Below are 21562 nucleotides of genomic sequence, written 5' to 3' on the forward strand. Positions count from 1 at the left end.
TTCTTCTCAGCCACCCAGAGTGGGATCAGGTTGCATGTGCACTATGTGACCCATTAACTCAGAATAGAAACAGTTCACAACATGGGGTAAAGGATCCCCTTTGTGAGGTAAGACAATGAGACTGATAAGAGCCAGGCTGCTCCCGCGGCTCCACAGAGGAGTGTGTAGAGTTACATGTTTGGCCGGTCTGGAATGGTGTGACACCTAGCAGAGTGTCTGTGGTCTTCTGTTACCGCACTGCTCCCAGGGGGGAGAGAAGGTCGGCAGCCACTCCCCAAGCAGAGCCCTCTGCAGCGTGGAGGCTCTGGATGATTTGATACTCTGATGCTTCTGTGTCTTGTTGTCATTCAGAAGGTTGAATATTTCGTTGAAGACGATGGTCGAGCTGAGGCCTGTTGGTGTGGGCGACGGATCAGACAGGGTGGATTCATTTCAGGCAGGAAGCAAATTCGAAATCGGGATTCAACTCACACTAAAACCAGAATCTTGATACATCTCCCCTTTGATTCGTTATTTGAAAACGATCTGGAAACAATGAAAAGAATCATGTCCTACTGGATGCGTGACAGTTCCCTCTTTCTAACTTTACATCCATTCTCCTCCTGCCTCCTCCCCTCCTCCTCTCCTCTCCTCTCTTCTTCTCCTCCTCTCCTCCTGCCTCCTCTCCTTCTCTCCTCCTGTCCTCTCCTCCTCTCCTCCTGCCTCCTCTCCTTCTCTCCTCCTGCCTCCTCCCCTCCTCCCCTCCTCCTCCTCTCCTCCTCTCCTCCCCTCCTCCTCTCCTCTCCTCCTCTCCTCCCCTCCTCCCCTCCTTCTCTCCTCCTCTCCTCCCCTCCTCCTGCCTCCTCTCCTCTTCCCCTCTTGCCTCCCCTCCTCCCCTCTTCCTGCCTTCTCTCCTCCCCTCCTCCCCTCCTCCTCTCCTCCTCCCCTCCTCCCCTCCTCCTCTCCTCTCCTCCTGCCTCCTCTCCTCCTCCTGCCTCCTCTCCTCCTCCCCGTGTCCTCCTCTCCTGGTCTTTGGGAGCTACCCAGTACCCCTTCTGGATGCCGACTCCCCACCCTGCTATGGCAACCGTAGACTGTGTCCTATTGGCCAGCCCCGCGGCCCAGGGGAGTACGTCTGTAGCCAACCTTGACGTGGTGAACTGGGGCACTGAGGGGACTGGATGGAGAGGGGGGGGGAGGGGAGGGAGCTGGAGGGAAGTGAGTGGGAAGGGGAGGAGGACGAGGGAAGGGAGGAGAGAGAGCCACAGGGTCTGTATTTGGTGATTTGGTTCTTACATCTACACAGCCTGCTCTCTCTCTCTCTCTCTCTCTCTCTCTCTCTCTCTCTCTCTCTCAGCTTGAAGACCACAAAATCAATATATTCTCACAGCATGTTTTTTCTCCTTAGATGGCATTAGCATTATCTCAAAATAACAGCAATGTGTATTAAAAAGACAAAGTCATTATCGTACACGTGCGAGAAGATCATTTCACTGCCACAACGTTATAACGCTGTTGCACGTACTGTAACGATATCGATCCGATATTCTAGCTACGGTTTAGTTCCCATTAACAAGCAGCACAGCTATTTTTCGGGTCCGAGTCCACAGAGCTGCGAGGCGCCTGCTTGCTTGTTAACAGTGGCAGAAGCTGCTCTGTAATAAGAAGGTGGGATTTGACTTCTCGCCTTCACAACTCAATCCAACACAGGGTCGCAGTGTTGCCTAGTAACGATGGCACACAACTGACCTTATCTATGTGGTCATAAAAATGTATGAAGGGCCCCCATTCCATCCCACCCCCTCCCACCACCACCCCCACCCCCTCCCTCCCACCACCCCACCCCACCTCTATATTCTTTATCTCCCCCCTCTTTGCAGCACAATCACTAGCTAGCAGCCAGGGGGCAAGCATACTCTGCAAATCTCTTACTCTGGCTGGGGCAGCACTGGGGAGGGTGCGTTTGCCTGGGAGCTCCATTCTTTCATTATGGAGGGGGTCTCTGAAGCAGAGAACATATACTACACTGGTGGGCGGGAGATGGTGAGGATACGGATTGTACGCTGAGAGACTGGCAGGGCTATAAGCGCAGAGACATGGAGAACGGCAATACCTCCGATAGTCCACACTCTACCGCAAAGCTTGTTGTTGCATTGTTCTTGTTCTCTCATGTACATTGTTGTTTCTAGGAATACGGGATGGAAAGAGCACTTCATTGCCTTGTTGTCTCAGCTAAATGAACGGTTCAAATTAAAGAATCATTTTTAGTCGATAACAAGAAGGAATGGGGAATGCAGTAGAAAGGGATACATTTGCTGTATGCAAGTAGGACTTATTCACCTGGCCTCAGAGCAAATATATCACATGGTACTTTACTGCAAGTGTACATCCCATATGTCCTTTGGAATCACTACGCAACTCTCTCACCACCCCACATGGCACGCAGTACTGTATAATACACCATACACACAGACCAGGACTGAGCCACTAGCCCCGCCCACCCGCCACCATGGGAACATCTGTGCCCCTCTGCTGTGCACATCTGCCAGGCGCCGTGGCAGGGAGGGGAAACAGATGGAGTGTGTGGGTGACACCAGCGAGATGAGAGAGGGTATGGGTTGGGCCAGGGACATGAGGCCCTGAGGGCAGCAGGGTGGCAGGCATCATGACTCCCACAGTGAAAGCTTTGACTCATTCTGCATCCCAGTGCTGCTCATAAGAGTCAGTCATGACCCTCTACTCTGAAAGTAGCTAAATGTTGCCCGTGGGAAGTCTTAGTCACCAGTGTCTAGAGTATGTGCACCATACAGTATCTTTCCCCATGAAATGTATATGATGTATCCTCTGTTGCCAGATGTCTAAGCAACCAGGGGCTGAGATATTAAATTAATGAATCAAAGTCAATTTATCCCTATAACGGTATTGTGTTATTGCTGTGCGTGTCTGTCTGTCTGTCTGTCTGATATCCTATCTGTCTGTGTATCTGTCTCGTGGCCTGAAAAGTAATGAACAAAAAACAAAGTAAATAGTGAGTGAATAGTAAAAAACTCAAATCACACTGACTACAACAAGAGGCTGCGTTGCTAATGCAATTTTGGATCAATTACTTCAGTGGCAAAGGTTGTTTTCCCATTCTCCACTTGTATGTCATGGCAGAAACTCGTGCATTGACCTCCATCACCACACTGACAGCCAGAAAACAAGACAATTCCATTAACCATCCCCCTAATCAAAGGAGTCTTGGGGAGCATTGGGGCGCGGGGAGAAAATGAGATTTGCTCCAGAAACATGTGGCCAGGTCATTATAGCCTCCCCCTCCCCCTCCCCACCCCCCACCCCCCTTCTCCCAACACCCCCCAGCCCTCGACCCCTTAATCCTTGATTGTCCAGCTCTTCCCTGGCTGAAATGACACGGTATCCAATATCGCATGGAAATGCCAACAGATGCACTGTCTCAGATGAGCATTATAGACTTAGCCGGGGAGCAGGCATTAAGCCTCCGCGAGACCTGCAGGATCGGGGCTTGGGGTGTGCCGAGATGACGGGGTGAGGTGGACAAGCTCGGAAACAGTCGGGCAACTCGGGGGCGAATGTGATCCCATGAGCAGGTGGAAGCATTCAGACGCCGCCGGTGTTCATGTCAAAGACGAAACAAAGAACACGAACGTCACACGTCAGTTGGTGTTACACTGTATCGAGTGGAGACATAGGTGTGCCCTGACAACAACAAAGGGGGGGGGGGGTCTGGATGGAGATGGAGGGATGGTAAAAGGAGGCACATTTTCCACCTTGTCGTCTCTCTGTCCCTCCACTCGGTCGTTGGCAGGATCCCACACGTGTAATCACGTTTTGAGAGCTATAAAGGGATTACAAACCCAAACTCCCAGTGAAGTAGCCTTGCCCTCCAAACCGTTGGACTGTTCATATCACACAATCAGACGTATGTTTTTTGCGCCAGTATGCCAAGTGTCATTGCTTGAGATCTGAAGAAGATAATGGCAAAGAGTACCCTCTTATGGACACTAGTGGAAGTGCATCTAAATGAAAATCAGTGTGAGAGCTTTGTTTGTGTAGGGCTAGGCCTACATGTTGCTAGAGGCTGTCAGAAGCTATCTACTGCTCCGGGTCTATACAGGCTGACTAAACCCTTAACTTGTACTGGTAACCAAAGCTGCTACATGATATGTTCATAAAACCTGTTATAAAAGACGGGGAAATCTGTCTGACCGAGATTTCTTTTTTTGACCTTGTCTCATATGCAAAATGGAGAAACCTTTCTGTTGATTGTTCAAGTCCTGATGAAGGAGGTTCAGGGGAAATGTTTATCTTTGATTGTTATTATACTCCAAAAAAGAACACAACCAATGTCAACAACGCAGATCCTATTGTATGTCAGTCGGTTTTTACGATGTGTCACTTGAGGACAGCATTTCGTCTCGCATTGAGACGAAGGTCCTCAATTCTGATGCCGTTTCCCAGACGATAAGGTCTAAGGTCTAAGGAGGGGATCCTTGTTGAGAGAGCATGTGACATTAGAAGTGTGGAACACATGGGGGCTCTGGAGACAGAGAACAGTAGCTGCCTCTGTGCTGCGAGGAGAGAGGGAACTGTGGAGATTGTGGTGTGACACATCAATCTTCTTAACCGCAGGGGGCTCATTCCACCCTCACCACAAACACACACACACACACACACACACACAGAAGCCTTCCAAAAGACTTGACTGTGTGGTAGTCATCCCCACACCACACCTTTACAGTCACGTGGGCGAGACAGCTCTTGAGGGGCCAGTTCAAGAGGTTTCAGAGTTGAGGACATTCGGATAGAGATGTACTGAGAAGGCAGTGATGAATAACATGATCTTCTTAATACTCATACACAGTTTGTCAGCACCATTTTGATGGTTTGACCTCATTGAACATACCACGCTTCAGCTAATCCACACACAAGGGTAGTTTCTGTTACTATACACATATACATTGGTTGTTAGGGACTCCTAGCTCGATAGGATATCCTCATAATATGTATGCAAGTCTTTTTCTCAAGCAATTAAGCTTTTTCACGTCATACATAATGCTTATTGTATGAGAATATTTCCCATTTCAAATTAACGGCGAAAAAAACGACAATTTGTAAATTGTTGCAAAAAAATGTATATCTTACAGTAAAGAGCACTCCAACTCCAATGGAGAACATGCAAACGAGGTGTAGCGCTGGCACTTTCTGTGAAAGTTCTGTGAAGTCGTCACATCCGACCTATGGAATTCAGGAAGTCATTTATGCTGCAAAGTGAAAGAGAGCAGAGGCATAACATCAGTTGAGAAGGGCGCTGTGACTGCAGAAAGTACTCTCTTCTTCAGCAGTAGCCTATCAATGATCATTTCTCATGTTTCTTCTACTGTTCGGTAGGGAAACGGCCAATCCATGATGCTAATCACTGGAGTGGAGTGGCCATGATGGCCAAGTTTAAAACTAAGGAGCAAACTTTGAACAAGTCGGAATTGTAATACGGTTTCATTCGTCCTGGGCGCAGCCAACATTTGCAATGGCACACTTTAGCAGTTATATTCCCATTGGGACATTCCTTCTCATTGCCTGCTTTGGAATGTCGAATTGTTACTTTACCGTTCCTCTGAAAATTTTCACGGGAAAGTTTAATTCTTCAATGGATTTGGACTTGACTCCTCTTCAACTAAAGCAAACCTCTGGAAACGAATTGGCTTTGGCATCTGATCCGAATGGAATCGTCAACTTTTTGGACATGGTCAACAATTTGCAAGGGGATTCTGGAAGAGGCTATTACATGGAGATGTCAATCGGGACTCCCGGTCAGAAGGTATTTTCTTTCAGCATTTAAAATGAGTGACCCGGCACAGCCTCTTTATTTAGTTTTATTATAATGTTTCTACTCATGGAATTCAATGTCAAGAATACAAACACAGCTGAACCATATTTCTATGAATTCATAAATGAAAAACTCTACTGTGAGGATGCATTAACCTTCCTGATATTCTATTGTCTTCAGTCACAAAGACAGGTTGTCTCAGCCAGCATGTGATGCAGGGAGAGATTGAGGAGGCAGTGGGCCCTAGGGCATGGGGCAGGCAGGCAGGCAAGTGGGGCATGTGGGGGAGGCTGCATCCAGCCCTAGGACCTGGGCCTTTGGGTAAGCCCCTACTCACATGAGCTCACATGATGCAGTCTGAGCACCACCAGAGCTCCCCTAGCCGAGCAGCTGACCAGGATTAGCTCGGACAAAGTCTCCGTGAGAGCAGCCTCACACAGAACCCCTCAAAACAACTCGCCGAATCTGTGGGGGTGTAAAGCTTCAGTACGGTTATTAACTGTACTTGCACGTTTAGTGAAAGGTTGAAATGTCTCTCACATGACGTGTTACAGAAAATATTAAAAGGTCGGTTTTGTAGTCTAAGAACTGATGACAGGAATTGGTGAAGGCATCAGCTTCCTTGAGGTGTTCCTCTGAAACAAGCTTAAAACATTAGTTAATTAGTTAATCAGTAAAATGCCCTATGGCACATTGGTCTTTGGACTAAGGGTTAGACGATTTGGGGCTTTAAGACTTAAGGGTTTCAGCTTAGACTATTTGGTTCCCACCAGCTTATCGGGCTCATTTCTGCCTCCTCACTGCCTTGTGGCCTATCACAGGCATGTGTGCACGCTGCACAGACTGCCGCTAAGTCTGACATCATTAGCTTACAGCATCAAACACTTCCCCTGCTACACTCCTGACTATCAACAGTAGGGTGGGGTGGGAGATACAATATATGAGAGAGAGGGGAGAGAGGGGAGAGAGAGAGAGGGAGAGAGAGGGAGAGGGAGAGGGAGAGGGAGAGAGGGGGAGGGGGAGGGAGGGAGGGAGAGGGAGAGAACACAACCTCCAACACAACCTCAAACAGGCCTATCAGTGATGTAATTAAGGACCTCGGCGTTAAACGAGGCACTATTCAAATGAGCCACTAATTGCCACATCTGTTGGCTGGCGTGGCAGCCCGACGGGCTGAGGTGTCGTCTGGAGCGCCTCACATCTGCTAAGTGCTACAAACAGGTAGCAGATGCACGCCGCCGATGTGCCTCTGCCAATGACGACGGGAGAAAGCTCGCGCGGGGCGGGGCGGGCGACCACATTGGCCGGCTGACAAGGAGAGGGCCGGAGGACGCTCTGGGGTCCAGGAGATGGGAGGTAGAGGAGAAATGCCCCGGTCCCCCCCCCCCCTTCTCTTCCTCCCGCTCCCCACCACCACCCACCACTCCCACCCCCGCTAAGCTCCGGCTGCCTGGGTTCTGGTGGTTTTGGCCCGGCGCGCGTAGAGACGTGCCATCTGTGTGGTGGCTGTGGGGGGTTTCGGGGATGGCACGGTTACAAGCGCTGGGACCGGGGCCAGCCCCGACGAGGAAGCACACTCAGATAGGGCGCTCGGTGGCTCAGTCCTGGCCTCGCAGGACCAGGAAGCAGATGTGCTGGGTTTCCCCGGGGACGACCGTGTGTTATGTTGTTGTTACTGATGTTGTCTTTATTTTGGAAGACCGCAACTTCCCGCTCAGCAGGTTGTGACACACAAGGGCTCCCCGCAGCAGAACCAGGGAGAGGGAGAGCAGGAAGGGAATAGGCGTTCTAATGCCCGACGTTTGGAACTCGTTCTGGCATCAGCCACAAAGAAAGACTTGACCGTCTCTTGAGTTGAGCTGGTTATGGTTAAACCTAGCTATGTCGAGCTATGGAACAAATCAAAACTCCAAAAATCTGTCCTGTTACATCTGCCGTAGGGTGTCTATCCACCTGTCCCCAAGCAAATAAGCATCTCCCTGCTTCACGTAGGCTACAATATTCAGTAAATAAACCAGTTTGGCATGAGTGGTGGCACTGTAGAGGACTAACTCATGCCCCCCTAAATGATGACACTAAGTAATGACCCTTGTGTGCCTGTTGCCGAGGTTACAGAACACTGTTATCTCATTAGTTCCCCGTCGTTGACTTGACGCTGTGAGATAACATTAGTTCAACTGATGCTAGGCACGCACGCACACATACACACACACACACACACACACTGGTCTGGTAACACACAGGTGACAAATACCAGGTCAGGTCTCTACACACAGGAGAAACATGTGGGAATGGTCACGTTTGCCCAGGTCTTTAATTAAAACCCAATGTCAGACATAGACCCATAGAGCTTAGCCTGAGTGCTAAGGAGCTGTCCTTTACCGGTATATTTCTGTGTCCTGTGTGGATGTTTGCCTTGCAGGGAGGGGTTGGGTTGTGTTGACAAATGACTAATAACGTTTTCCCTTTTGTCAACCAGCTGAACATCCTGGTAGACACAGGGAGTAGCAACTTTGCCGTGGCGGCCTCAGCCCATCCCTTCATCACACACTTCTTCGACACGACACTGTAAGTGTGTGTGTGTGTGACAGATCCAGGCCCCGTGATCTCTGTCTGGAACGTCAGGTTTTGTGTTAAGTTCAGAGAAGATCACCGCATCAGGAAGTCAAACCAAACTAAAAGGGAAAGCATCGATTAACGTCGACAACAACAATGAGTCGGCCTGTTTGACCGAAATGTGCATTTATGTGTGAACACTCGTTTGACCGGATATATATCTCGCTTTGTCTCTGAAAGGCTGGTTAACCCTGCTTCTCCAACCGTGTGTCCAGTTCTAGCACGTACCAGACCGCAGGCAGGACGGTGTCTGTGAGGTACACCCAGGGAAACTGGGAGGGGGAGCTGGGCATCGATCGGGTTTCCATCCCCAAGGGCCCCAACGGCACCTTGAGCATCAACATCGCCGCCATCCTGTCCTCTGAAGGGTTCTTCCTCCCCGGGGTCAATTGGCAAGGCATTCTGGGACTGGCTTACCCCTTGCTGGCACGGGTAAGGCTGGGAGAGGGCACGCCTCGCACCCTCTGGTGCAACCTTGATATGAATCAAGGTGATACGATACAGACTTGCCCCAAGGTTTCCCTGGGCCCATTGTGCTACTGGATGTTATCACAAAGCAGACAAACCCAAGCGGAGTAGGTGCACGTATGATATGGGTCAAGGAAGGTGTCTGGGCTGACTTGAGTTTAGACTTCGCCGACGGAGGACTTTCGCGGATGGTAGCGATCCAGGAGTTCCTCGGTCGTGGGCCATTTCCGACCTTAACGCTCCGCTCGCTGCCCAGATAAGATCGGCTTTCGTTCAAGTTCTGACATTTGTCACGCGTCACATGCATGACTCTGACCCTAGACGTGACCATACAAGGTTATGAAGATTTGTCGGAAATGGTTCAGTCATGGGAGGGGTGGGGAGGGGGAGGTAATGGCGCGAGTTATTCCTAGCGCTCACGGGAGTTCCACGCTTCAATTTGAAAAGCACAGCTATTTATTGTGTTGTCTGACCACAGTGGCCCTACGCAGGGTTTCCCGCTGCACTTTTCAGTTAAGGCGGCCGCCTAAGCAACACTTGCCTGCCGCCTTAACTACGTGGTAAAAAACGCGATAGCCGCCGTTGTCCTGTTTTCTCCCTTCTATTACAAACCGTGACCAACGCCAGTCTCCCTTCTCTGCAGTACTCATTAGTCTATCGCACCAACTAGGTCTCCCGGTCTGAAAGCAAACCTAACCCTACCACCTTAACAAACATATTTTCTGCGGGAAACTGGCTTTTAGCCCTATGATTGTTGTGGGGGAATTTCATTTGTAAAACGCAAACACCTTTGGTGGTTATTGGTGTCTTAGTTTGGGTGTTGTTCTGACTTAACTGAGCAGTTGTTGTACATTTGCTCCAGGCATTTGCCAATTACAAATACTGTATAGCAGTATACTAGTCTTCTTTTAGTTCACAAACAGAAATACTAAAACAAATGCGTACAGATTGAGCGATACCATTTTATGGAACGTCTTCATGTGACATTTACATCTGACTCGAGCAGGTCAGGGACCATCATATCTTCTTTCCCGCCTTTCCAGCCCGATTCGTCCGTGGAGCCTTTCTTCAACTCGGTGGTGCGACAGACGGGCATTCCAGATGTCTTCTCGCTCCAGATGTGTGGAGCTGGACTGTCGGCCAGCAGCTCCGCCGACCCCGTGGGGGGCAGTCTTGTGAGTAGTCAGCAGGGCTGGGGGGGAGCGGGGGGCGACGACGACGACAAAGGAGGAGCTGTTGAGTCCCACACTAGATGTGAACCGAGGCTGTTCCCTCCCAGGCACTTGAGGCAGAGGCAGAGGCCCTGCTGCCTCCAGATCCGGTTAAACCTTCCAGGGGAAGGATGAGGCTTGCTTGAGCAGCTTGATGCTTCTTGGAAACATGATCGCTAGCTGCTCCCCCTGCCTCCCCAATGTGCTTCCTCTACAGGACGCCCAATCTAGTTAGCAAGTGGCTAATGAGGCTAAGATCGCACCCTGCCGACAGCAGGTCTGTCGGCGTCGCGGAGCCGCCTGCCGCTCGCCCGCCACGTGACCCAGTGAGAGCGGCAGATGGGCGAGATGGCGAGATGCCTCGCAGGGATAAACCTGCTCCCCCCCCCCCCCCCCCCCCCCCCCCCCCCCCCCCCTTAAAAAAAAAACCTGTCCCTGTTGTTCTTGCTTGCTATCTGCTGTTTTCACCTAGGTGAATGACGGTCTGCTCTGTTTCAGGTCATGGGAGGTGTTGAACCAACTCTGTACCAGGGGGCAGTGTGGTACACCCCCATTAGACAAGAGTGGTATTACCAGGTGGAAGTGTTGAAGCTGGAGGTGGGCGACCAGAACTTAAACCTGGACTGCAGAGAGGTATGAGAATATCCGACTGAGCTCCGAGCAAAAACGATTCCGTTTCACAGGGTCCAAGGTTATGATGTTGACTCGTTCTATAAATCCAACTTGTTCTATAAAGCCAACCGACAGCCATTTTCAATGGAGAATAAACGTGTTTTTTTTTCTCTTTCTTTCTTTCTTTCTTTCTTTCTTTCTTTCTTTCTTTCTTTCTTTCTTTCTTTCTTTTTCTTTCTTTCTTTCTTTCTTTCAAATGTATAACTAAGACTCGTAGATGTTTGGGAAATTGGATTTTAGGTGCCTTGCATACAGAAAAACCAAGGTGGATTTCACAAGACATCTGGGCAGTAGCACTTTGCAAACTGGAATGTTTGCTACATGTTTTTACTGTGTTAGTTATTGATATGTACAGTATGTTTCTCTAATGCATGTTATGCTGCGCCAGAATTGCCCTCTGGAGACAGTAAATATTCTTTGAATAGAAAAAAAAAATCGAATCGTTGTTTGAAGAGATATGACAGGAGTGTTTGTCAGCCCTTCCAGGAGGAGGGTCATTACGCCTGACCAAACGACTGCTTGTTCCGTCAGGGTCGTCTGAGGATCCCAACAATAACATGCCCTGTTTTTGCGTCTCACCCTGTCTCGCAGTACAACATGGATAAAGCCATAGTCGATAGTGGAACCACTCTGCTGCGACTGCCTGTCAACGTGTTCGATGCCGTGGTGGAAGCCATTTCCACCAGCTCTCTGGTAGGTCCGCGGTGGCCATGAGCAATCATACACACAGAGAGAATCAAACGGCAGGTTCTTTGTTGGGCTGTGAGGACGAGGTTGGCTGAGGACAACCTTTGAAGCTGTTATCTTTAACAAAACGCCCATGGTTGGTACTTAACAGGGTCTAAACATTCATATATATATATATACTGTATATATATATACTGTGTATATATATATATATATATATATATATATATATATATATATATACAGTGCCCTCCAAAAGTATTGGAACAGTGAGGCGAATTCCTTTATTTTTGCTGTAGACTGAAAACATTTGGGCTTGACATCAAATAATGAACGTGAGACCAGAGATCAACGTTTCAGCTTTTATTTCCAGGTATTTACATCAGGATCTGATGCACAACTAAGAAAATATCACATTTTGTTTGAATCCACCCATTTGTCATGTGATCAAAAGTATTGGAACAGATATACTTAAAACATATTTAAGTGAATAAGACTTAATATTTAGTTGCAAATCCTTTGCTTTCAATAACTGCAGCAAGTCTGTGACCCATTGACGTCACCAAACTTTTGCATTCTTCCTTTTTGATGCTTTCCCAGGCTTTCACTGCAGCCTCTTTCAGTTGTTGTTTGTTTTGTGGGGTTCCTCCCTTCAGTCTCCTCTTAAGCAGGTAAAATGCATGCTCTATAGGGTTTAAGTCTGGAGATTGACTTGGCCAGTCTAAAACCTTCCATTTCTTGCCCCTGATGAACTCCTTTGTTGTTTTGGCAGTGTGTTTTGGGTCGTTATCTTGCTGCATGATGAAGGCTCTGCCAATCAGTTTGGTTGCATCTTTCCTTAAATTGGCAGACAAAATGTTTCTGTAGACTTCCGAGTTCATTTTGCTGCTGCCATCATGTGTTACATCCTCAATGAAGATTAATGAGCCCGTCCCAGAAGAAGCCATGCAAGCCCAAGCCATGACATTACCTCCACCGTGTTTCACAGATGAGCTTGTGTGTTTGGGATCATGAGCAGTTCCTTTCTTTCTCCAAACTTTAGCCTTTCCATCACTTTGGTAAAAGTTAATCTTTGTCTCATCAGTCCATAAAACTTTGTCCCAGAATTTGAGGTTCATCTCTGTACTTTTTGGCAAATTCCAGCCTGGCCTTCCTATTCTTCTTGCTAATGAGTGGTTTGCATCTTCTGGTGTAGCCCTTGTACTTTTGTTCATGAAGTCTTCTGCGAACAGTAGATAGTGATACCTTCACTCCTGCCATCTGGAGGTTGTTGCTGATCTCACTAACAGTTGTTTTAGGGTCTTTCTTTACAGCTCTCACAATGTTTCTGTCATCAACTGCTGATGTTTTCCTTGGTCTACCTGTTCGACGTCTGTTACTTAGTACACCAGTAGTTTTCTTCTTCTTCAGGACATTCCAAATGGTTGTACTGGCTATGGCCAATGTTTCTGCAATGGCTCTGATTGATTTTCTTCTCTAAGACTCACAATTGCTTGTTTTTCACCCAAAGACAGCGCTCTGGTTTTCATGTTGTTTTCACCTCTGAATACAGTCTGCATAGACAAAACCTATCTTACCCAATCTGAACCTGAGTGTAGACATTCAGTGGTATTTATTGATTGAATAATGTATGTAATAGGACACACCTGGGCAACAAAACACACCTGTCAGTCACATGTTCCAATACTTTTGCTCACGTGACAAATGGGTGGGTTCGAACAAAAAGGTGATATTTTCTAATTTGTGCATCAGATCCTGATGTAAATACCTGGAAATAAAAGCTGAAACGTTGATCTCTGGTTTCACATTCATCGTTTGATGTCAAGCCCAAATGTTTTCAGTCTACAGCAAAAATAAAGGAATTGGCCTCACTGTTCCAATACTTTTGGAGGGCACTGTATATATATATATATATATATATATATACTAATAGCCGACACTAATTCACCTTATTTCTTATTAATGAAGATACCTAATTTACATGAAGCCTTTGAATCACGTCGAAGTACAATAAGTAGATTTTCAGCACGTTCATCGATGAACGCGAGTACATTTCAATGACAAATAGACGGCACGTTTTTGCCGCCCTTATTTCTCCACTGTCCCTCACGCCCCCCTTCACTTCCTGCCTCTGCCGTCCAGATCCAGGATTTCTCCTCGGGGTTCTGGTTGGGCACGAAGCTGGCCTGCTGGATGAAGGGAGAGACCCCCTGGAGGTTCTTCCCCAAGCTGTCCCTCTACCTGAGGGCCACCAACACCAGCCAGTCCTTCCGCATCACTATCCTCCCCCAGGTGAACGCACTACCACGCTTCGTCTAAGTTTCCCCAGGCTCAGAACAAATACATTGACACGCGCAACTCATATTTATGTGTACCTTATTTCTATGCCTTTTGTCGATATCTATTATATGTTTGTGTGTGTGTGTACCACTGAGAAGCACAGTTGAGCAATGACGATAAAGGTATTGATTACATCCGCGCTTCGGCCTGCCCCTCCCCCAGCTGTACATTCAGCCAATCACAGACGTCGACGGCACGCTGGACTGCTTCCGATTCGGCGTGTCGTCTTCGGCCAACGGCCTCGTCATCGGAGCCACCGTCATGGAGGGCTTCTACGTGGTTTTGGACCGCGCCCAGAAGAGGGTGGGCTTCGCGCTCAGCACCTGTGCAGGTAAAGACTCGACACATTCATCTGAGTCCTCATCGTCCTGGAACCAGAACATCAGAGGCACTGTCTCTCCGGAACCTTCTGGTGTCTATGTTCGACCTCGGAAAAAAAAGTGACGCCCTACGGATTTGGGGGTTCTGCATACGCGTACACGCTGCCTAACGTTAAATCTCTGCTCTTGCTCGTCCCTCCCTTCGGTTCGTTTTTCTCCCTCCCTTTCACAGTGAATGGAGGGGTGGCTGTGTCCGAGATTTCCGGACCCTTCTCAGCGGAGGACGTGGCGGCGGACTGTGCCGCCGGAGGCCTGCTGAAGGAGCCCTTCTTCTGGGTGATCTCCTACGCTCTCATGGCCGTGTGCGGCCTGGTCCTCCTGCTCCTGCTGCTCCTCCTCGTGCTGCCCTGCCGGCGAAGCGACCGTCCGGGGGAGATCACCGACGAGTCCTCACTGGTCCGACATCGCATCAAGTGACTGAGACGAAACCTGGGGGGTGGCGAGTCGGGGGGGACACCGCCCGGGCACTCTGCGGCGCCGTCGTCGGAGGGGGCGATGGGCTCGCACTGACCGATGAGATGATTCACTGGATATTTTTGGGACGGGACTGTTGGCTGGGATTGGTCAGCTGGCGGTACTTCCTGGTTTGACGAGTAAAGACAAGAGACTAGATGCATATTTATTCCCCTTGTGCCCCATCAAAACCACAACCACCTTAATCTGTGTTTAGAGGACAATACAGGAAAGAAAGATAGGAATAGTTAAGTAACTCTGAAGTACATGCCTTCCCTGTTGAAGTCTGTGTTGAGGAGCTGAATATCTTGCTGTACAAAGGCCAAATCCCTGTTTCGTGACGGTCCCCTCCAATGTCCTAGCTATGTATTATATAGGAAATATGTGTGTGAGATCTTCTGTTCAAGTGCACTTTGTTTTTCTAATACTGATCACAACATTCAAATTCACAAAGATCTCAATCACTCAGTGTGTAGAAGGATGGAGTATTTTGAAGGAAGACAATTTGTTTGTTAATTATGTTGTGTACAATTACTAATATATATACATACTGTTGTTTAAATTCATTCATGTTTGATTGCACGCTACTACCCCAATACCCTGATAATGTACGACACTTAAAGGTTGTTTGTAAGGACACATATTTATATTTTAGTATTTTTATTGAAAATCATTGAATATGTTTGTTAGCTATTACAAGCCAAAGTCCGTAATGGTCAATCAAAGATGTACTGTTATTTACTGTGTCTAAAACAACGTTGTTACAGGTACAGAATGCTTTGCCATGTTCATCTGGTTTATTTTTGTGTGTTTATATGTGCTGAATTTGTGATCTGTACATACGTAATTATATGAACCTGATTAAACATAACATTCCTCTTGCAATTAATATGGATATTTCATATGCAATCATTACAAAATATATAAAATGTGAGATGTGTGTGCTTTGAGTGACATCTAGTATTGAAATGTAGTACTTCACCTCGAGATTTAGGATTCATGCAGTGGAAAACATCCGGAAATGTCCATCCGTCTCCCTTAATGATGGGATTTCCAAAGATAACGACAAGCGCTACACTGATGTTCAGTACTTAGAGATAACTACACGTTCTGTAGTAAAGCGCAGTAGAACATGACCAATAAATAAGGATAGCGCTGAATCATTCGAAAGCAGTAGCATTTAGACATTACATTTACATTTAGCAGACGCTCTTATCCAGAATTTCCCAAGGACACAACGTCATTTTGGCTTGGCGGGGAATCGATCCGGCAACCTTCGGAATACTAGTCTGACTCCCAGTAGCATATGTCTTTGTACCGTAGCTGTTCTGATATTTGTCTTCATTCAAATTCAAAGACGTATTGACCTTCATCTTTGTGTTGTTCCTCATCTGGATATTTCTGGAAAGGAGAACAACTGGTCCAAACTTCCCATTACACTATTCATGTCCACCTGTTTTAAACAGGCGTGTCATCAATACCTGCATCTGCTCATAGAGCCACTGTAGGTAGAAGGTGACGTTTCCATAGGCTGCCGGGATGCCCGAGACACATCCGTACGCCCAGCTTCTGTCCCCAATGAGCCACCATACAGAATCCTCCTCTGTCACCAGGGGGCCACCTAAGTCAACCTGAGAAAAAGAGTCCATAGTGACAGAATGGAACTATAACACTCATAGCTCTGGCAGTTGGTTAGGGTCACGGTAAGAAACACATCTGTTATTTGCTGTGCCATTGCCCTGGTTTTGCTTGGAGTAGATAAGATTCCTAGATAAGAAACGTAGATTAAGATAAGTGGATTACTCCTGGTCATTATGTCACATACATAAAGGTTACTTTCAAGCCCGAAGGCACGCACAATGGGGGTTTTGTTTGGCCACGATCTGTTACATTTGAAAAGCCTCATTCGACGATTATTAAAGTCTTCGAATGTCAATTGCTATGTATGCACATGAAAAGCTGAATTGTATGAATGGGTGTTTCGACAGGCTGACCGATAAGCACTGCGGCGTTCAAACCTTTTCTTTTTCCACTTCTCAGCCTTACCATTTTCCAGTTAGGGCAACACTGAACGAGAATGCAAATATGGGCATGCCACACTGCACAGACTTCTCTCATCCATTTCCTTCAAGTTTCCAGTGTCTACAACACATCCACAGAGTGCCCATCGGCTCTGCTCTACTCAGTTGGAAAGGCGGTCGGCGAGCGTTTCAACCACGACTGCGTGTCTTCTGCATTACCTCACACGGCTTCTCCACCGCCCCCGGGGTTCCAGCACAGACCCCGTCCCGGGCGGAGGCCCCATCAGAACCTGGGAGGTCGCGGCAGGCCGCGGGGTCCAACAACGTCACCTCCGCCTCCATCAGGAACTCCGAGCCGCCATCTTCAGAGGAAGGACGCGAGGAAGGAAACAAGGAAGGGAGAATGAAAGAGGAAGGGACCCGACGGATGTGAGAAATCCAACAGGAGACTCCCATGAATTATGTGTCGTTTTCCAAACCGATGAGAAAATACAGTTGTGACTTACGCTTGAGTTCTGTGCTGCCAAATCCTGTTGTCCAGCATCGCCTGGAAGCTTTGAAGTCGAGCCCGACATTGGTCAGACACACAGGCCTGATATTACCTGTGTGCATACAACCCAAGGGTTAGTGTTGAAAGCGAGTGATTCAATGGGACGTCAGAGCTAACCTTTACTCAGCTCTGGCATCAAAAAGGAACAGGAACACATCAAAGCAAGTGAAATGATGTTAATGAAATGATAAGAACTAAAAACCATGTTTACAATTGTTTTATGGTTTGCTGCTATTGTGACAAAATGGGATGAGAAAATAATGACGTCACTTCCTCACTTGTCATCACGAGTGGTTTGGTGAGCCTCATCAGAGCAATGTTGTTCCTCCCAGTGTTGGCTTGAAAGGCCTCGTGGGCCAGAATGTGGCTGACTTGAAAACCATCATGAAACGCAGTGGTCCAGGTATTTACTACACCTGCAAACACCTTCCAGGCCTGAGGGCTGGAGTCCCTGTCGAGAAAACGCAAAACAAAAACAAAAAATGTCGGTTCCGGTTCCGATTCACCCATCTTCCCCGATCTCTAGAAGGTCTGGACAGGCACAAGCAAGATGGAGGACGCTGGGTGCTACTGCATCCACACGACTGGGCTTGTTCACAGCTCTCCGTTCACAGAAGAGCGGACAGGGACAGGACATCAGGAGGCTCACGTCTGCACGCAGCTAGCTGCCGTGACGATCCAATAGGGGCTGATGATGGTGCCGCTGCAGGTGACGGAGCTGGTCAGCAGGGCGTGCCAAGGCCACGCCCCCAGAATGGCGGGCTGCTCCTTCGCCGTACGGCTAGACGCGGAGGTCACTCTGGTCCCACAGTCTACAGAAAGAGAATGGTGTTTCCTTCTGTGGTGGACCAGTCTACAAGGTACTCTGGTAACATAGTCTAGAGGGAACAGCCCCTGTATACCAGTGTCTCCTAGAGACCGTGTTAACAACAGGGGACACAAAACATTTTAAAAAGGTGACGAAAGCAAGGTGCAGTGAAAGCTATGCCGTAATGAATCAGCACGTGTGTACATTGAAAACGTGATCGCCATTCGAGTGACCAGGGGCGAATCTAGGTTCCCACTTTTGAAGGGGGCTAAGCCCATAGATAAAACCTTATTATTTTTCCTGTGACCCAGCAAAACTAGGGGGGTCTGAGGGGCATGTTCCCCCAGAAGACATTTTTTGAAAATATCCTTTTAAATATTGTCCTCTAGTGGGTTTTAGGAAGAGAAATTAACAAATTTAGATTTAAAATATGAAAAAGATTAATCTTAAATTAGTTTTTTTTTTAATGAAAACAATTTGGGGGGGCTAATGTAACTTTTGGGGGGGGGGGGGCTGGATACGCCCATGCGACTGACTAACTTGTCAACTAGCTTTTCATCTATTCAATCCGGTCATGTAACCAGATCACTTTGGACGGATACATATTGAGAAATCCGAAGAGCTGAAGTTTGACTGACCGACGCATCGCAGAGTAACGCCACTCCCACTGGAACAGTTGTTGCTGAGGAGCAGAAGCAAAAAAAAAACACCAAGATGGCCGTCACTACCAACCACACTGATCGCCCGGCATCACTAACCACCATGGTCACAAGACCCTCTAAAACAGGGCTGGGCTGGTGTTGCCTCAGGTCATACCTGTTGATGAACAGCTTCAGTATGTTTGTGTCTGGGCTTGACCCCGTCTTCACCTGGGGGAATCCGTTACTCGCGTTGATCTTCATTTGTCCAGACCGCGCTGAGGTGTACCTGTTCGTAATACTTCGGTCAAGTTAAAGTATGATCATTTTTCTCCGGAACATGCTCCACTTAAAAATGCACATTGGGTACAGTGGTCCACAGCAGTGCCACGACAGGAATTTAAAAAGCTTCTGTATAAACGCATCATCTCAAACACTGTATCCGATCCTCTGGCAAGCGGTTTGCCCGAGGTTCGTAGTCCAGCCTTCTGAGCACACTGGCTTCCAGGAGCGGTCCTCAGACCTGTAGATCTGAAGGAGAAAACCAGAGCCAAACACCCTGACTGCTTAAGCACACACACACGCACACACACACACACACAATTGGATGTATTAGTGTCCGATAAGGACAAGACCACAAGACTGTCCCCCTTGACTAAATAACGTGAGGGCACAAGCCTGTGACAGACGAGTGTAGGCCGAATCTCTCATGTGACATGTGGCCGTGGAACAGGAGGGTCACCTACAGCACGTGGCTTCATCCTCCCCCCCGGGGCAGTCGGCCACTCCGTCACACCACTGGGAGTGGAGGAGACAGACGTCATCCTCGCACCGCACCCCAAAACACACGGAAGACACTGGAAAACAGTGTGAGGGTGTGTGTTTTTAGGTTGATAAGAGACACAAATAGACAGCCGTGATATATTTCCTAGCAAGAAATACGAGTTGAACTGCTGCCCGTTTAGGGACGCGAAGCAACGTGTGACGAGAGGCTGTGGTTCCGTACGGTGGTAGCCCAGGAGGATCCCCGCCACCAGGAGAAGAAGCAGGGCGCTGACCGCGGCCGTCACTGCCAACCTCCTGCAGTTCCTCCCTGCTAGGACAGATCCACACTGATGAAGCGCTCGACACCTCAGCCTCAACCTTCTCCATACGTCCCAGCAGTCGAAAATCGACGTCAGCGTGTGCAGATTTACCCATTTAAACAGCAAACACACCCTCAAGCATGTACAGCGATCGATGAAATTATAATCCAAACTAAGAGCTAAGGACAAACTATCCTAGTTCGTCCTAGTGTAGTTGATGGGTCTGGAGAGCCGTTCCACCTTTTGGAGGGAGGGTGGCAGGGGTTTGTGGTGGGCTGGGAGGGTGCAGGGCCACCTTGTGGACGTACTGGGGCTCCACAGGGGGGTTATCAGGTGAAGGTCTCCCCATCTCCTCCGAGTCGCCATAAACACACACAACACCAGGGTCCTGTGCATCCACGAGTGTGGAGTATGAGGAATAATTCAGATAACATCACATATACAGATGTTGGAGTTCGGCAGTCTCTCTCCTGAAGGCTAGTATGAGACGGGTATAATAGCTTTACAGGAGGTATTCAGAATAGAAAGACATTGTTAAATACAAATGTATAACGCTCTGAACTTCACATAGCAATTCACTACAGTAGGCAACATAACATACCGAATTGGCAGACATTCTTCCTTTCAAGACACCTTGGGCTCGAAGTCTACATGGAAAGCAAATGCATTGTCATCCTATAGAGCATAACAATCACACAGCATGCCTCGCTAAGCTTCAGTAGATATGCTTACGGCTTACAAACACAACAGTGACCATTGAGTCAAAAAGGACACATGGATATAGTCCAGAAGGCATGTACGCAGAATACTCACAGTTCATATAACTTCCACCTGATCGAGCTCACATCTGAAGCTCATTCCATGGTCCTCACATGCACGCCCTTTCCAGGAGAGCAGACTGGAGCAGCCGTCTGTGCCTGGACACTCCTTGGTAGTGGCTGTGGGTGGGAGGTTGTTTACCCTCTCACAGAAGCTCCAGGGGTGACGGAAGAACACTGCCCTCTCAGCAGGGGGAGGTTAACCCCTCTCAGGGTTCACTGGCACGTTTTTTAGTATTATTCTGAGGTTTGAGGTGTATTAGGAGTCTAAGTACAAGTGAAAGAATGGTAGTCACTCTACTTTGCTTGAACTAGCTGAATCGACTGTACAGGCGGCGATTTGTCACTACGTAGCTAAGTGAATTTTCATGTCGATCTAGTTTTGGGCACACAAACTTCAGCTCTCTGAGAAGAATATCTAGTTACCCCTGTGGCGTAAGACTGTTTGTCTTCTTGAGATGTGGTCATACAATTTTCCAAAATGTACTAACCTATATGACTTCCCTGTAATATAATTTAAGTGTAAAAAAAACGTTATTCATGACTTTGGCATAACCATGTGTTTTATCATTTTTATGTACATATCATATTTATATCTTACAGTTTATCATGTGACAGATGATGATGAACAAAAACAAAAGACGGATTCTAAAATATTCAATATCAAAATGAGATAAGAAAGTCTGTGAATGTGTGTCTGGTTATGCATCAATGTAATGTAGTAAGTATTGTAAGTATTTGATTGCATCATGCTCCTAGTACAGTCAAGTTCAAACACATGCATCCCTCGGACTAGAGTTCCAATCCAGCACAGAAAGTCAGGACATAATAATACAGTACATCCTTAATTCCCTACAGGTCATGGCATAGAATGACGACGGGTCACATTTGTTATGAAACTGCGTAGCCTAAAAGTAAAGTCTCTTCGGTGACTTTTGCATATTCAAAGCCGTGTTGATGTGAATCCACTGAAACAGACCCCTCGTCTTAC

At 47.8% G+C, this 21562-nt stretch overlaps 2 protein-coding genes across 2 annotated transcripts; one reads left to right on the forward strand and one right to left on the reverse strand.

Annotated features, from left to right (window-relative positions):
• The first annotated feature begins 5252 nt into the window (after positions 1-5252).
• Positions 5253-15522, forward strand: bace2 (beta-secretase 2). Its single transcript, XM_047036652.1, has 9 exons — positions 5253-5815; positions 8304-8392; positions 8656-8872; positions 9952-10083; positions 10618-10752; positions 11383-11484; positions 13621-13770; positions 13981-14149; positions 14371-15522. The coding sequence occupies exons 1-9, from the start codon at positions 5525-5527 to the stop codon at positions 14613-14615; spliced, it is 1530 nt and encodes a 509-aa protein (XP_046892608.1). The 5' UTR covers positions 5253-5524; the 3' UTR covers positions 14616-15522.
• LOC124477961 (transmembrane protease serine 2-like) lies at positions 15401-21006 on the reverse strand. Its single transcript, XM_047036039.1, has 14 exons — positions 20567-21006; positions 20355-20400; positions 19994-20141; positions 19675-19761; positions 19415-19525; positions 19104-19231; positions 18847-18980; positions 18669-18712; positions 17872-18034; positions 17501-17673; positions 17179-17274; positions 16892-17034; positions 16133-16282; positions 15401-16052 (listed from the first exon to the last, which is right to left on the reverse strand). Exons 2-14 carry the CDS (start codon positions 20367-20369, stop codon positions 15993-15995), a joined length of 1452 nt encoding a protein of 483 aa, XP_046891995.1. The 5' UTR covers positions 20370-20400; positions 20567-21006; the 3' UTR covers positions 15401-15992.
• Between the last annotated feature and the right edge of the window lie 556 nt (positions 21007-21562).

Source organism: Hypomesus transpacificus, chromosome 15 (genome assembly GCF_021917145.1).
Source record: "Hypomesus transpacificus isolate Combined female chromosome 15, fHypTra1, whole genome shotgun sequence".
NCBI lineage: Eukaryota > Metazoa > Chordata > Actinopteri > Osmeriformes > Osmeridae > Hypomesus > Hypomesus transpacificus.

Bases quoted from the DNA above. Each gene is read 5' to 3' on its own strand.
- LOC124477961 (XM_047036039.1), bottom strand. The intron at 18,981-19,103 runs GTTTGAGATGAT...ATCATACTTTAA, and splicing joins GCCAGAGGATCGGATACAGT to CTTGACCGAAGTATTACGAA. The intron at 17,035-17,178 runs GTAAGTCACAAC...CTTCCTCTGAAG, and splicing joins TGGCAGCACAGAACTCAAGC to ATGGCGGCTCGGAGTTCCTG.
- bace2 (XM_047036652.1), top strand. From the start codon at position 5,525: ATGGCACACTTTAGCAGTTATATTCCCATTGGGACATTCCTTCTCATT. The intron at 10,084-10,617 runs GTGAGTAGTCAG...GCTCTGTTTCAG, and splicing joins ACCCCGTGGGGGGCAGTCTT to GTCATGGGAGGTGTTGAACC. The intron at 10,753-11,382 runs GTATGAGAATAT...CCTGTCTCGCAG, and splicing joins TAAACCTGGACTGCAGAGAG to TACAACATGGATAAAGCCAT.